The 16,595-nt window shown below is 39.3% G+C and overlaps 1 protein-coding gene across 1 annotated transcript in view; it reads left to right on the plus strand.

Moving 5' to 3' along the window:
• Positions 1–13,282, plus strand: part of LOC120570049 (polycystic kidney disease protein 1-like 2) — a 56,054-nt gene extending 42,772 nt beyond the window's left edge. The window contains exons 23-35 of the mRNA XM_039818278.1: positions 1,006–1,219; positions 2,808–3,048; positions 3,230–3,326; positions 3,432–3,563; positions 4,436–4,621; positions 7,082–7,412; positions 7,793–7,926; positions 8,123–8,250; positions 8,993–9,153; positions 9,654–9,864; positions 10,250–10,351; positions 10,487–10,618; positions 13,066–13,282. Coding sequence (XP_039674212.1) covers positions 1,006–1,219; positions 2,808–3,048; positions 3,230–3,326; positions 3,432–3,563; positions 4,436–4,621; positions 7,082–7,412; positions 7,793–7,926; positions 8,123–8,250; positions 8,993–9,153; positions 9,654–9,864; positions 10,250–10,351; positions 10,487–10,618; positions 13,066–13,218 — 2,222 coding nt within the window. The 3' untranslated portion in view covers positions 13,219–13,282. The remainder of the gene's footprint in view (positions 1–1,005; positions 1,220–2,807; positions 3,049–3,229; positions 3,327–3,431; positions 3,564–4,435; positions 4,622–7,081; positions 7,413–7,792; positions 7,927–8,122; positions 8,251–8,992; positions 9,154–9,653; positions 9,865–10,249; positions 10,352–10,486; positions 10,619–13,065) is intronic.
• Positions 13,283–16,595: the final 3,313 nt, after the last annotated feature.

A 16,595-nucleotide genomic window follows, 5' to 3' on the forward strand; every position in this document is an offset into this window, starting at 1 on the left:
GACCACACAAGGGTTAATAGAGAGCTGAAGTCCTGTCCTCTTTCCAAGCAAATGTCTGTGCTACTCAGCTAAGCCTGATAGTTTTCACAGATTTCTTTCAATATTTCTTTTAAGAAGCTTGATATTGAGGGTTTCCACCCATTCTAAGCTATAAATGTCAGTAAATTTAATTCTATCCAGTTCACTTCATCTTATCTCTAGAATGTACTTTTAATTTGAGAACAGAGTATATGAAAAGATATGTGCTCGACTCATATCTTCTTCATTAAAAAGTCAATAATCATAGTGTGCAAAATGTGCCATTTTTTCTTATGTCAAATTATGTAAGATTTGAGAACAACAAAGCCAAACGTATTATATTATCAGAATGAAAATAAGAAGCACAAATCTTACTTCCCATATCAGAATTACATATCTGTTTTATCTTAGAATGTAAACAGAAGCATCACATACTGTTTGGTACAGTTCACTGAGTTCAGAAAGAGCGCAAGGAAATTTGTAGAAGAGTCAAGATTGCATACCAAGTTCATGGAAAAACACAATAGGACGCAGTCTGAGTGAGTTCAAAAAGGCTTCAACTTGTGTGAAATTTTCATGAATCTGCTTCATTAAAATACTGTAAGCAGAGAAAAAAGAAAAGAGATTAAAGGGAAAGAACAGAAAAACCAGAGTTTCTGGTGACTTCAGAAACTTCCTTCAGAGGTTTAGCTGAACACAAACATACATGCACAGTACCATACACAGGGTCGGTGCATCTGTTGCTAGCTAGCATGCAGCTAACATACAGTTGCTACAATGACTGTTTGGGACGATCAAACGCAAACTGCACAAATGATAGGGCAGTAAAATTTGCAGGAATGGTGCCATGCAAAAAGGTTACTTCACTTTCTTATACATGCAACATGTGCCTAAATTCTTAATAACTGCCACCAGTAACAAGTTTACCGAATCAGAAATTATTTGCATTTTCAGAAGGCAGTGCTAATATGCATCCTGTGTCAACAGCAGAGGAGATTCAAAAGCAAAGCAACAAAGCCAAGTATCTCTACCGGCAGCTGTGCCACATTGACAAAGAGCTGATCCTGCTGGGACCCTCCGGTTTCCCCGCTCCACACAGCTACAGCCAGGCCATGCAGCAGGTCCAGGACATGAAGGGACATCTCCAAGATCAGCTCTTCACATTCAGCTGTGTTAACCCAGATGAACTCCCCCAGAAGAAGTACAGAAGTCACTCATTAAAAAGACCACACTGGTGGATTTGCATGTGTTAGCCCCTTATCTACAAACTGTGTATATTTATTTCTCCTTTGCAGGATATGTCAGAGCCTGAAAGTCACTTGATAGCCTTTAAAGTGAAGAAGGAATCGGCTTCATGTTCATTTATGTTTATTTGTCTTTCTTATTCTATCATAGTAATTTATCACACAGGATAATGCAGTTTCTTATGGTTACCACTTTGGAAACTGTTTTTATTTGTGCTTTTTAAGAACCCTCTTGACTTCCAAGATAAGAAAGTAGCTGCTGATAAGCATTGTGTTTACGGGTTATGGTCCTGGCTCTGTGCCAACAACTTTAATACCATTTGTCATTAAATAGAACTTCTGTCACACATTTTTCAGGTCAGGCGGCAATTATTTTTTTTTTCTTTGTGTGTCGAAAATGAATGGAATTCCATTAAAGATTGGACAGCAGTCATTTAAAAAAAAAAAAAACAGCCTCAAGGTTAGTTTATTGTGATTCTACAACACGGTTGCACAACAAAATGCAACGTGTAGTCCCTTTTATGATACATGAAAAAAAAAAAAGCCTGGTGGTACAACAGCGCATACTTCTAATTTTGCTTGCCAGACGGCAGCAGGGTGAACAGGCTGTTGTTGGGATGGGTGTTTGGGCTCTGTGCAGGCACCTCACCTTACTGGTTTCACTGAGAACTCCAATGATACCAATGATGTTCTAGGTGGTTTCAATCACCCGGTGCAGAGCCCTCCTGTCCTGGGCCATGCTAATCCAATGCCAATTTGTAATGTTTCCAGTCCGGATGCTTTCCAATGCCCCTCTGTACAAGTTGGCAAGTTGACTGGAACTTGGCAGGGGAAATTTGCTTTCTTAAATTCCCTTAAGAATGACCGATTATAGAAATTACTAATTGGTTTGTAATACAAATTGTACAAATTCAACTTATTGACTTTCTTGCCAATAGTTAGATATGAAGATTAATACCACTCTGATTGTTTTTAAAGTGAAGCTAGAGTTATAGTAGCTTAGCACAAAGCCTGGAAGCAGCGAACACAACTAGCCTGGCTCTGTCCAAAAAAACAACAACCTACCAACACCTCTATATCTTGTTTGTTCCATTGGTACACAAACATATGTAACACTGATGAGTTCTATGGGGGTTCTTTGAGCTTTATGTGCTGGAACTATAACTATTACTATAATTACAAATTGTTACAGAGTGAAAACCTCCGTAAAACCACAACTTATACTTTTTATATCTGCTTTATCTGTTTTTATAGCGATTAAATTAAACAAGGCAGAAGGCGAATTTTGTAACCATTGCACAGATCTAGGCTAGCTATTTCTCCCCGCTTCCAGTCTTTATGCTATGCTATGCTAAGATAGCTGTAGCTTCATATGCAAACAAACATGAGTGTGGTGTTGATTTTTTTCATCTGTTCCAATCTTGAACTACGTGGATAATGGCCTAAACCATAATCTCGTGTGGTATCTTTTTAAGATGTATGTATCAGTTACTCAAGTCAACTGCGGTAATAACACTTCATTTTTTTCACTGCTTTCATTTGCAGGTTGAGCCCTGCAGACAGCACTGAGGGTGGTGGTAGTCTGAAGAAAAGGGGGTGCTGTCATGGAGGGCTACCCTGGTGGTTTGTTTTTGTCGGCTGGCTGCTCGTGATCTCGAGCAGTTTTGTAGCGGGATTTTTCACGATGCTTTATGGGTTGAAATTTGGGAAGGAACGCTCTGTGAGCTGGTTGGTGTCCATGATTATCTCCTTTTTTCAGAGTATCTTCGTCATTCAGCCATTGAAGGTAATAAGTAACTGCCTTTCCCTCTTCATACCTCACTAGTAGCTCAGTATTTCCAATACAATACATTTGTTGTTTTAGAAAGCTTAAACTTCCCTACGGAGATAATTTTTTATTAGGACATGCTAAAAATTCAATTTGAAAAACATCATGTATTTACTTATGTTCATGCCTTTTACCACAGGTGTTATGTCTTGCAGTCTTCTTTGCACTTGTAACAAAGAAAATTGATGAGGAAGATTTTCAAAATGTGGCATTTGAAGGAAATGACAGAAATCTAGGTGAACACCACCAAAATACACTTTATTGATCTAAAATGTTGACTTGTGCATCATTAGAAATATGCATGTGTTACAGCAAACAGACAATTAATTCCTTGTCCACAGGTTGTAAGGACCAAAAACTAGTCAGACGGGAGAGAAGTCTCTATGAGCCGCCTCCTCCTGCAGACGTTGAGAAGATGAGAAGGAACATGATTATGGAACAGAAAGCCTTTGCCCTCCTCAAGGAGATTTTGAGTAAGTAGAAACACTGTTTTATGGCCATAGGTCAAAGTGTATGTCTCATTATTATTAATAAGATACAAACAAAAACATACAACTTTATTGTCCGTTTATACTGAAAGTCATTTTGTGTTCATTAATGCAATGAAAAAGTCTGCCATTTAAAGGCTACCTAGATTTCAGACACTACTTTAACTCTCCTATTATAACTCTAATTATCTATGAGTCTGGGGCCGATCCGTGGCCGTACAGGAAAATTCAGAAAAACGTCATGAAGAAAACATGACAAAAAATAAAACAGTCAAAAAACCTGTGTACCATTAATTGATTTTGATAGGGCAGCAGGCTTTTTTCACAGCATACATTTTCCCGTTTCACATTAGGAAAAGTGCAGGTGTGAATAATATTATTTTATTTTTTATATTAAATTAGTGATGGCTGAATACCATTAAGCTGCTTCAGTTTCAGGGTCCTGGTATCGTGCATGCTGGCTCTCTGCCACACTGTCATGGCTTACTGGGACCGTTAAATAGAACTGAGCCATTGTTAATGGTATTAGTAACACCTATGCTTTTCCTACTATGACATAAGTCAAAATGTCTGCTGTGACAAAGGCCTATGTTGCGGTTGTAAATAATGCTAACAAGCTGAAAAATAGCAATTAATATAAATTAGGAAAGGTCATTAGGCATGGTTTATTTTCAAGAAATTATTTTTAAACTTTTAATTATGCGTTGTTCTCTGGCCATAGACATAAAATATTCCCCAGCTCCCAGTTTCCTCAAATATTGCAGCATCTGCTTTAAATTAATTTTAACTGACTTAGATCACCAGCTCTGTTATTGCATGGTAAATTTGGAAAACTCTAAACTACCCATTTGTTACAGCCTACATGGGGTTTATGTGGATGTTGCTGCTGGTGGCGTACGGCCAAAGAGATCCCAATGCCTTTTTCCTGAAGCAGCACATCCGGGATAGCTTCAGTGGAGGCATCTCAGACAACATGAGTCTTGGGGATGTGTTTACTTGGGCCAACACATCGCTACTAAGTAACCTTTTTGGAGTGTATCCAGGTAATAATGCATCCCTCATGCAGAGGTAAAAGAAGTGATTGTAGTAATAATTTTGTGTCTGAGCTACAAGAAAGGTTTGTGGTTTCTGCAGTGTTTTTCTTAATTCCTATAATACACAAGCAGTTATTTAACATTTTTCACTGCCTTGTGTCAAAGCAGCTTTTTTTTTTGTTGCTTCTATTGTAAGACCAAAGTCATGTGCCAAAAGTTTGTTGCTGTGAAAGCTGTTAAAAACCTTGGTTGCTCTCCAGAAAAGCAGACTTTTCGCTTTCATGCTATGGAGTAAAACAACAATCAACTCCACAGCTGGGGAAACTGTATTTCTTTAAAGATACTCCAGCATGACTGTATTTGCCCCCCACACATAATTAATTAATTCGTGGGTTAACTTTACCCAGTACCAAACGGGTAGAAAAACACCCAAGATAATGAGTTCTTATGACTCAGTGTCTTTGTATTACTGTTGGGTTATGGTACTGTATGTTTTTTGAACAGTTAAAATCTACTCCGGCTCTTTCAAACTTAAATGTCACGATTTGTTACAGATTGTTAACAATATGTGGATCCTTTGTCGCTTTTTTAAAACTAAAACTGCACAGACAATGTATGGGTTAAGCCTGATTTCAGCCCCAAATTGGTGGCTCCCATCTGATTTTAGAAGCGAGCTAAATGTCTGCCAGATCTTTCTATCTTGTCATTTGCTATGCAGCTTTTGAGGAGGGTCGATTTGTAAATGTTTAACAGGGGGAATCGGCCCATAAACGACTTATGGCCCTGACGCACCAACCCGATAATCGGCCGTTGGACAGTCTGGCGAGGTCAGTGACTCAAGTCTGTTCGGTGTGTTCCGTGCCGTCGTCAGCTGTCGGCTTTCATTTTGGCCGACCTGACTTGCTGGGTTGGAAGGCGGGCAGTCGGACTCAATGACCAATCTGATTGATGGCGTGCTAACCTGGAAATGACGATCGGGATGAGCCTGACGAACGCCTCTCAAAATCAGACGAAAATCTTTTAAACTGACCTTTGTCGATTTGAAATTAAGACAGATTCAGCAACTGCATGGCCTATTTCTCGCTTAAAATGTTTTCAGAAACACATTTCGGTGAACTATCTTGCATAAAATATGAGATCGTATTCCGAACGAAGCTGCTATTATGCCAGGTTGTAAAATCCGGGAGCAGCCAGACCCACGCGTTCATCCAATCAGCTAATGCCGCCTGCTGTTATGGAGACGTATTGCGTCTCGCGCACGCGCAGAACGTACTCTCAAGTCGGCGTCGCATTGGTGTGTTCCGAGGCACTTTTTTGACCATCTCGGGGAGGCAGTCAGTCCAACTGCCATTTCTGCTGAAGGTCGGCCGTCGGGCTGGTGTGTCAGAGCCTTTAGAGAAAAGGTTGCAGTTACAAATTAGCCTGCTGCTTCAGCACCACAGACAGCACCACGGATTTATCAATACACAGTAAAGCTACTGTGATATTTCAGAGCCATGGTGGGGGCCATATATTCTAACTTGCATAAAACCTCAGTCAGATAGAGGATCACTGAGTCAGGCAGACTAAACTAACATATTATGTCTTGCCGTTTGAGCAGTTCCACTGTCCAATTTCCCTCATGGCAAAAGATCTGTTATAAACTGTAGTGCGGTTGTTGTAATATTACTGGAGCTCATTTCCATGTTGTGGCCAAAACTGTTCTCTTGAGACTGCTGTGATATAAAAATAAGGACAGCAGACCATATTGTCTGACTGCATCTTCCAGCAATTTCCATATTTTTCTTTTTTTCATTCTTATGTTTGTTCATTTGCACAAAGTAACACAGCCTTTCTCTCTTTTTGTCAACATTGTATAGGATGCAAAAACAAATTGTCAATGGACAAAATGTACTGGGGTTCCATGCTTACGTTCAGTCTGGGCACCCTCATCTTTAGCAGTTGACTGATCGGTACAGTGTGTGAACAAAGAAGTTGCAGATTCTAATAAAAAAAAAGGCAATTTAAGGAATTAAAATGTGAAGCAAGAGTCTTCCAAGTTAACTTACAGGATTAAAAAAATGCCCAGCTTAATATGCACATCAATTTGTACAACTAATAATACATTTGTGACAGGAAAAACTTGAGCTTCGCTAAATAACCCATCCGTGATATAAAAACAATAATTGGTACTGGGTAAGGTTAGCCCAGTATTGCACAAGATTTTTTGTATGTTCTAAGTGGCAATCATTCACAATATTAAAGTACAATCGCAAGTGACAAGTAGGGAGTTATGAAAATGTTATACACAAATGCAAACAGACTCTAGTTCAGAAGAATTATCTGGTTGAAACACCCCTAACATAATCTTGGCTTCAGACCCAGCTAACTGGGCAAAGAGGTTAAATGTGTGACATACAGAGACCCCACACCTAAACAGCGCTGCCTGAGATATAATGGACAAAGAAACTGTAAAATGCTGTGTTCCAGGATTTATCACAGATGGAAACTCCAAGCTAGTGGGTAATGCCCGTCTTCGTCAATTGAGAGTACAGAAGAACTCCTGTCAGACTGCAGGCCCCATGCTCCAGTTTGTACCAGACTGTCAGGCTGCATACTCGTGGGAGGTGGAGGACATGGGCTCCTATGGCCCTGGCTGGAGCCAATCTGCCAAGGATAATATCTCTATGAGCACCAACAGCCCATGGACATACCAGACACAGGCTCAGCTCAGAGCTCATGCTGTCTGGGGCACACTGGCGCTCTACAGGGGCGGTGGCTTTGTAACGGAGCTCGGCCCAGATTCACAAAATGCCAGCAGGTATCTACATCAGCAAAATGAAATGCTTAAATAGGCAGAAATAATCTTTTCTTCATTGACTGGGCTGCAAGTTTAAATTATCATCAGTGGGCTAAATAGATTCAATGACCCTCAGATTTATCAATTAATATATTAACATTGAAAATGTGAGAGATGTTAATATCTTGCAACTAGGACTACAGTTGAAAATTAGCCGCCCGACTGGCTAACACTGACGCATTTACAGAAATGTTGATTAATGTTCATTGTCCTAATCAAATAAATAAATCTATCTATCTATCTAGCTATCTATCTATCTTATATAATATGTTTTAACAAAGCTGATGTAGGAAACAGGAGGCCTTCAGTAAAAGAAATATTCTTGTATACTTCATTTACAGCACTCTTGAGTATCTGTTCAGGAACACATGGCTGGATATTTACACAAGGGCAATCTTTGTCGAGTTCACCGTTTATAATGCTAATGTGAACCTCTTCTGCATCGTCACACTCTTCCTGGAGACCACAGCTGTAGGTAAGGTTGAGTGTTTCCTTTGAAAAGCACAAACATGCAATCACAGCTTTGTCTAAGAGGCAGATGTGATGCATGTATGCTAAAGAGGTTTGTGCGTCTTAGACAATACTGTTTGATTGTGTTGCAGGACACTATATGAATGAGATCATGCTAGCCTGCATGTTTTTGAACAAAATTGTTCCTGTTGTTTTCATAGGAGCGTTTCAGTTCACCACTGAGCTGCATAGTGTTCGTCTTTACCAATCGCCGGATGGTCTTTACATCCTTGTTATGGCGGCTGAGATCGTGTATCTGCTTTTCATCGTCTACTACATGTTCCTGCAGGTACACACTAACACGACTACCACATATGTGCTCACAGCCCCATTCATTGCTTGGTTATTAGTTATCCATGTACCTATTTGATTTCAGATATTTAATAAGAAAGGCAGGGGTTTCTATATTTACTGTTACACATTAAAGGAAATGTGTTGATTTTGTTGCTGTTGTTGTGAAGATGTAATAGCACTAATCTCTGTAATTTTCTTCCATATAACAGCTCTTTGGGTCATAACCACTGCTCCATGTTCTTCTACAGTACAGTTTTTAGTACAGCACTGAGTCATATCTCAATTACACTTTTCTACTGTCTTTAGGGCCATTTTGGTTACACAATCACAATTTCTGAGACAATGAGGTCACATTGTTTGTCCTTCCTGTGCTGTTTGTACAGTAAGCACCCAGCCTTGTAATTATGCTTAAATTATATGCTTAAATTCAAAAAAAATTTATTTTTTTCTGAAAACATATGTTTCACGATTATATTATTTAAAGTGCTTGTGACTATACAGAAAGTGAGTGTTTAGTGGAACCCGTTAAGCCCTCATCATTGTATTACATATGTTTCGGCAACAGATACAAATCACTATTTTTGGTTTATTCGTGCACATTTCCAAACATGGTTCCAAACATTTTTCTTACTTATGTTACTGTTTTTTCGTATGCAACTAACCGCACAAACCCATGGTCATGCACACAAACTAGCTTCTGTTCCATATGACAACCCTCTCTTTTGTTTTACTGGCAGGGCCAATTAATGAAGCAGCAGCGGTGGGCTTACTTCAGGAGCAGATGGAACCTTCTTGAGCTGACCATTATCTTACTGAGCTGGAGCGCCGTGGCTGTCTTCATCAAGAGAACCCTGCTTGGGAACCGTGATATGACCTACTACCAAAACCACAAAGAGAAGTGAGACTTGCACGCACTGTACTAAACCTTAGGTGTGATCCTTAGTTTGTAGGGCATGCAAAAAACAAGTGTTGTCTATGTGCAGTGGGCTTTATATTGTGGTTAGATGTTGGCTTTCTAATGCTTTTTAGCCATTCAGCTTTGGGATGGCAATGTCAGTCGGTCTGTTTGTGATTGACAATTTTTTATCTTAATAACCCACAAAACACACATCTTGCAACGTGAACACATCCCCCATCTAGTGTCATCATCAGGCCAAACTTTTAATTTCTCCAATTGACATTCCCCATCAGCCTCGGCTGTACTTTCTGTTTAGTGCTAATTAGCTAGCATGCCTAGCTAAGCTGGTGAACATGGAAATATGTATAGGCTCCAGAACTTTAGTAATTTATAATGCTAATGTTAGCATTTAGCTCAAAGCAACACTATGCCTAAGTGCAGTCTAATAGAGCCGCTGTTTCTCCTATCTGTGATAGCTCACATCTTCACTGTGTATGTAGATTTGCCAGTTTTTACGACACAGGCAAAGCAGACTCAACGCTCCAGTATCTGATCGCCTTCCTGGTCCTGCCCGCCACCTTCAAACTTTGGCACCTGCTCCGACTGAACCCCAAGATGAACTTGATGACGGCTGCTCTGCAGCGGGCCTGGAGCGACATAACCAATTACCTTGTGATCATTGTGATCATGCTCCTGGCATATTCCATTACGGTGAGTATCTTCCCCCTTTAACAAGACTTTCACTTTTACAAAGATCTGAATCTTTCTAGCTTTTATTCAATGCACGGGAGAGAATATTATGTCACTGCTATTTTCTGAGTCGTTGGGGTTTAGATTGTCCCTCAAAATATAACTTTTATTTTATTTTATCTTGAAGTTGTATTGTAAATGCCAGGATACGTAAGTAAAGTTTAAAATGAAACTTTAAATTCAGTTTAATTTTAAAAGTGTAGCAGGGAGAAAAAAATAAGTTAACCTCCCAATGGCTGAGTCCATTATCTCCAAAATTGTCTATTTAATTAGAACTGAAACCCGTAGATAGACCGACATGATTTTAGTGTTTCCTCTGTTCATACAATGGCCGATCTCTTTCTAGTGCAACGTGTTGTATGGTTGGCAGCTGTCCTCATACAGAACTTGGTTGGACGCTCTCATTACCATCATCAGTTTGCAGATAGGCATCTTTAACTATGACGAGGTACGTGAGATCTAAATACTTATATATGATTGTTTTTCTGGAGTAATAATAAGGGCATACTGCAGATTCTCTAACCAATAAAGGATTTTTCAGCTCAATCTGATATTGATGTCTTACTGATGCATTGTTCGCCAGGTCATTGACTGCAACCCCGTGCTCAGTGGACTAATCATTGGTTCCTGTATTGTGTTCATGACGTTCGTGGTGCTCAATCTCTTCGTCTCAGTGATCATCATAGCATTCAAGCAGGAGCGAATATATCACAAGGTAACATTTATCACAAGTCATTATTTAAAAGCAACTAATCAAGGTTTAATAAAAATAAGTAAGTCTAATCTTTCCTCAATTGTTTTGATACAGATCATACAGCATACTGTTAAGGGGAATACAGTACAGTATACTGTACAAACTGAATGTTTATGCAGTAATTATATGCCAATATGCCAGTTAGGGGTTTCCCAAGAACCCTGTCTGCAAGGTATACTGTATATCAGGGTTGATCAAATCATTTTAGTTGTAGCAACATTTACTAATATTCTACAAAGCTAGAGCTCTCAGTTTTATCATGAAAGCCAGAAAGAAGTCTGGTGTAAAACTATTTCATGCACGTTTTTCCGAGCATAGCAAAAAAAGAAACGACTACTTAACAAGCCATGCTTTCTACAAAGACAACTGCAAGTCACACGTATAGGTTCTTGACTATATACAAAATCCATAGGAAAATGCCAAGAAATGAACTGAACAGCCAGCTGCCTCATTATGCCCTCTACATGCTGCTGCTGTCCAAGCTACAAGGCTGAAATTCTAAATTTCATCAGAGACTCCAAGGAAACTCAGATTTTACCTGCTCATTATACTTTTTCATGCTACAGCTGCTGTTTTCTTTGGAGTGTGCGCCGACCACCACATCATATTGTCACTTAAATGCTGAAATTGTACATATATCAGTATGTGTAAGATGTTTTTGTAATTAATTAAAAACCATAGAAGAGCAATAATTACTTTAATAATCCCTGGGGGTAAATTAATTTGTTTTACTCAGTTATTTCTTCTTTGTAATTATTTTTTTTTTAATTCACAATCAAAAAGGCCCATGATATTCAAGAGAATAAACCACCAAGCAAGCAATGTCAATAAAAAATAAGGGAAATTACAAAAACTGAAATAAATAATAGTGAAATAAAAAAGAAGAAAACACAATTGGTCAGTCAGGAATTAGGGTACATAGATAACTCCCTGTGTATTTACACATACGCAGTTAGGGGTTGGTTAATTATTTCAACTCACAAAAAACCTTAAAAGATAAGGATGGTGAAGACCTGAACACAAGCTATATCTACAGATCCTTCCCTCTATGCTAAACAGCCTCATCCTGCATTAGAAAAGGACGCCGTTAAAACAACCAAAGTGCGAATAGAATCGTGGCCAAGTGTCAGGGAGTAGAAAGCACTAAATTTGGCATAAAAGAAGCCGAAAGTATGATTGTTTAAAAAATAAAATGCATAATACAGAGTATTGTATTTAAAGTTCCTAAAAAATTACAGGAAATCTCATCTGTGATTCAATATTGCCAGGAAATAATCTGCTAAAAAATCATCCAAATTGCTCATTTTACACAAAATTCCTGCAGTTATTGTCACTATTTGGGTTTAATTGTACAGTAAGTGAATTCAGGGGTTGTCGTTTTACTCAATGATAGAAAAGGGGTCCATCAAGGAAAAAGGTTGGGAACCACTCAATTCCAAATCGACCAAGTTGTTGTTGCTGTAAGAAAACACGGTGCAAAGTCACAACAAGCTTCCCTTATATTTAGCAGATGTTATGGTTTCGGTGTTTTGCCTTGCTTTTGGTTTATGTCATGTTTTCTGTCTGTGTTCCTGTTTTATTGTGATAGTCTGGTTTGTCTTGTCCAATTTACTTCCTGAGTTTTCCCGCCTTTGTTGATTGTCCTGCACCGCCCTGATGTGTTTCACGTCCTTGTTTGCTCCCTACCTCATGTATTTAACCTCTGTGAATCCCTTTGTGTCTTGTCGGATCGTTTTGTAGCCATGTCCTTGTGTTTCCTCCCTGTGCCTTGTGTCTGTGCCTGCGTAAGTGTACTCCTAAAAACGTAAGTTTTCCAGTCTTTGTACTGCCGCTTTTTGTTTATATTAAATCCTCCACTTCAAACGTCCTCCTGCCTGCCTGCTCTCTCTGCATTTTGGGTCCTCAACGTCCCTCGCCCCGTAACAGCAGAACACCGACAGAGGCTGGTGGCCTGTGATTGGCTGAGGAGCGAGAGGACCTTTGTTATGCGTGCAGTGAGTCTGCTGATGTCATGTGTTCTGTAACACTTGATCAACTCAAGAGACTTTGAGGGCTTTCAGGGATTTCTAATAACATTCACAGGTGGCAGTAAGGAGAGATAACACAACAATAACACTTCCTGGTGCAGTTGCATAGTAACTGCAACTGGAACAGGATTTTGAAAGCCTCTCTTCATTCTCAGCATAAAATAAAAAAAAAAAAACGTTTTTACAAAAGCAACAGTACATCTGCAAGATGCTACTGGAATAAAGGAAACTGTCGATTCATTGTTATTCTCTGGGGCTCAAAAGAAAAAGTTCCAAAATCAAAGGCCATGATATGCCGTTAGCAGTGAGTAGGAGATTTTAGTCCAACATTTCTTATCACTCTAAAAATAATTTGTTTTTCATCTCTCCTCTCTTATCCAGCCCTCTGACGAGGAGGAGATTGTCGACCTGATGCTGGAGAAAATCTGCGGTCTTTTTGGGATCAGATATAACGATCCAAAAGACACCCTGGGGCCTGATGTGAAAAGGGGCAGAGAAGTGGGCCTTAATAACAGCAGAAATATCCACAATTGATGCAAACATGTTTCAGAAATCTGGAAACCTAGTAAACATCTAGCAACATTTTGTTGTATTTCATATGTGAGTGTTTTAAATATCTTGTATGCCGTAAGATCCACATGCTCATTTCATCATTTGTTATTGTTTGCCTGTCCTCTACTGGGCGGTTATATGATGCTGTTCTGCTCTGTGATTAGGGTGTGATAGATTATTACCACATACAGATCATAATGAACATTGTTTGTGTATATTCAGACAAAGTTTACTTTATTCACAGCAATGATTTGCTCCCATTGACCTAACTCCGGATGAATTATAAGAGAATGTTCAATATATATTTATCAAATCACTTAAAAAATAATGAGTCATCAAGAGGTGAGACAACTGGTGTGACACAGTGAAGTGGGATAGGGATTACATTCCCTCAATATTAGATAACAACAGAGATCATCAACATCATCAATATACACAAAAGGCTAATACATATATATATGTATATAATATATATATATACATCTAATAAAGCTACAAGAGAAGAAAAACAAAGCTCTAAAAGATACTGTCGACAGACATTGTTTAAATTCTTATAAAACACTTAGAAGAAGAGTCAATGTTTAGAACTTTTCAGTACACAATAATCTGTAACACTTTACTTGTACTTTACTTTATACATAAGAGTGACATGACACTGTCATGACACACGAACCCTAACCCTAACCATAACTTGTCATGACAAAACCGAATGACACTTACTAAAAGAAGCGTAATGTCATAAAGTAACTTTAAATATCTTGGGACAATTATAGATGAAGATCTCACATTCCAACTTAATGCAGACTACATCTATAGAAAGGCAAGACGCGTCTCTCCCATCTCAGGAAATTGTGAAGCTTTAACACCAACTAGCACACCCTGACCATGGTGTGCAGGTCACTCACTGAGTGTTCTCACGTTTCAACATCAGTGAAACATAGGAACAAGCTGGCTCAGGTGGTAAACCAAGCCAGAAAAATCACAGGAGAAAAGCAGTTACAACTCCACACCTTATACAGCCATTCCATAACACAAAAGGCTATCCAGGTCCATCCATCTTTTTTTTAACCTATTGCCATCTGGCAGAAGATTGATGGATCCAATGGCCAGGAAAAAACGTGTATAAGAAGTAATTTGTTCCTTCTGCTGTGTCCATCCTGAACCAAGGCAAACTAAAATAACTCCCCTCCCCCACTCAGAATGATCAGTACAGAGAATTGTACTAGTATTTATTCATTTATGTTTCTCTTTTAACCACTTAGTTTATATTTTATGTAACTATACAACTTAACTTATATTGTCTGTGTGATGTGTTTTATGTGTTTTATGTTGCCAGAGTGCCGAAGATGAATTTCCAATGTATGTAAATTCAGTGGACAATAAAGTTTTTATCTATCTATCTATCTATCTATCTATCTATCTATCTATCTATCTATCTATCTATCTATCTATCTATCTATCTATCTATCTATCTATCTATCTATCTATCTATCTATCTATCTATCTATCTATCTATCTATCTATCTATGAGCGAGGTAACACAAGAGCAGCCTTCCGGAAGCCGTGCAGCTGAAAGCCGTTGCTGACTCCACCCATACAGCCGATGCTTAATTTCCTCCTTTCCCTCTCCTCACATGATTTCCTCTCATATATCCCATGCTTCCTTGGTGGGACGAACAGACGCGAGGAAAGGAAGCAAGTGAAGGATGTAGTTTAAGGACCTGGGACGTACCCATAGTGCCTCCATCGCCACTTAACATGGTGTCCTGACACAGTGTAAAAAATGGGAAGGGGGGCTTATTTGTCACTGATGTTTCATACCCTCTATAAATCCAAGTATGTGGTCACCACCACACCGGTGTGTGATTGTTGGATGTCAGTCCAAAACCATGGGTATTAATAGGCTGTTATAACAGCCTCACTCTTCAGGAAAGGCTTTTCACGAGATTCTAGAACCTGGCTGTGGTGATTTGCATTTGCCGTGTGTTGGATTGAGTTGAAGTCATGGCTCTGTTCTGCCCAGCCCCATCCCAGCACACCTCTAAAAAACATTTATTTACAGTTTGGACCACACTTTGTCCGTTGAAGTATTGTCATGTTGAAACAGAAAAAGCCTTCCCTAAACTGTTGCCACAAAGTTGAAAGCCCACTAATGTGTAAAATATATCCTCCTCCTCAAAACACTACTCGTCCAAACCCAGAGATTGCAGATGGTTAATCCCTCCACAACGTGACATCATGACTTTGCGTAAACATACACGCCACTTTCTAAAATGCCGTGTTATCTGTACGCATTTTGAGCTATCCGCCTGTATGTCTACGCCGTATACAGCGGACGGGTTGCAGACTGATCTCAATAAGTGGAGTATGTATGACACGTCAATTCGTGTGCCATTTTGGTGTGTTAGCAAGACGCATTTATGCCCTCCAGACAAAATGTCTCCACTCCAAGAACAGTTCAAGGCTTTTTGGAATGTTGAAACCAGGAACAAAACTATTGTCATTCATGTTGAACAGGCTTACCTGTTGTTGCTCCTGGAGGTTTCCGCTACACTTACAGCTGACCGGAGCAAATCTTGCACGGTGGAAATTTGAAAGTTAATTAGAAAGATCCAATGCCTATGTCACGCTGGAAGTCACAGTGATCTCATTTTAATGCAGATGTCTGTCTAAAGGAGTCTTGTACATCCATGGCTTTATGCTTGATTTTATGCACTTGTTAGCAATTAGTGTGCCTGATGCACCTGAGCCCACTAATTAAAAGAGGCATCGGCATATTTATGGAAAAGTAGATCAGCACATTCGGTCTCTTTCTGTCTTTCATGTGTAGGAAAGGAAGGGCTGAGGCTGTCAAAGGCACTTGATAGGTAATTGAGTCAGCAATTAAGATCAGTGAGCATAAGAATTAACAGAAATGTAAGGTCATATTTGTCACTTTATGAAACTGTAAGTGCTAGTAGCTCTGTGGCTCTTTCATACCTGTTGTGGTGGCACAGCAGAGGCAGAAACATTGTGACAGACCTTGAAAGTGTACTCGTACCAGAAAAGGTTACACAGGCTGCATTAAGCCAGACTGATCTCATAAAGTGGCGTATGTATGACACTTCAATTCGTGTGCCATTTTGAGGTGTTATCAAGACGCATAATCGCTTTTTAGCGTGTTTTTCAAAGCCGTTCGGCCGCCATTGACCTACATTACGTGTGAATTTTCACCGTAGTAGAGTAGTATGAAGGAACGTAAGTCCACAGAAGGATGTTGGTTGGGGTAGTGGATGGGTAAAACACAGGACTGTCACACAGGAGCGTGTGGCGTTTTTCAGCCATTTTTTTTTTTTAAGCCTTCCCCAATGTTTCTTTCC

Source organism: Perca fluviatilis, chromosome 12 (genome assembly GCF_010015445.1).
Source record: "Perca fluviatilis chromosome 12, GENO_Pfluv_1.0, whole genome shotgun sequence".
In the NCBI taxonomy this organism is placed as follows: domain Eukaryota; kingdom Metazoa; phylum Chordata; class Actinopteri; order Perciformes; family Percidae; genus Perca; species Perca fluviatilis.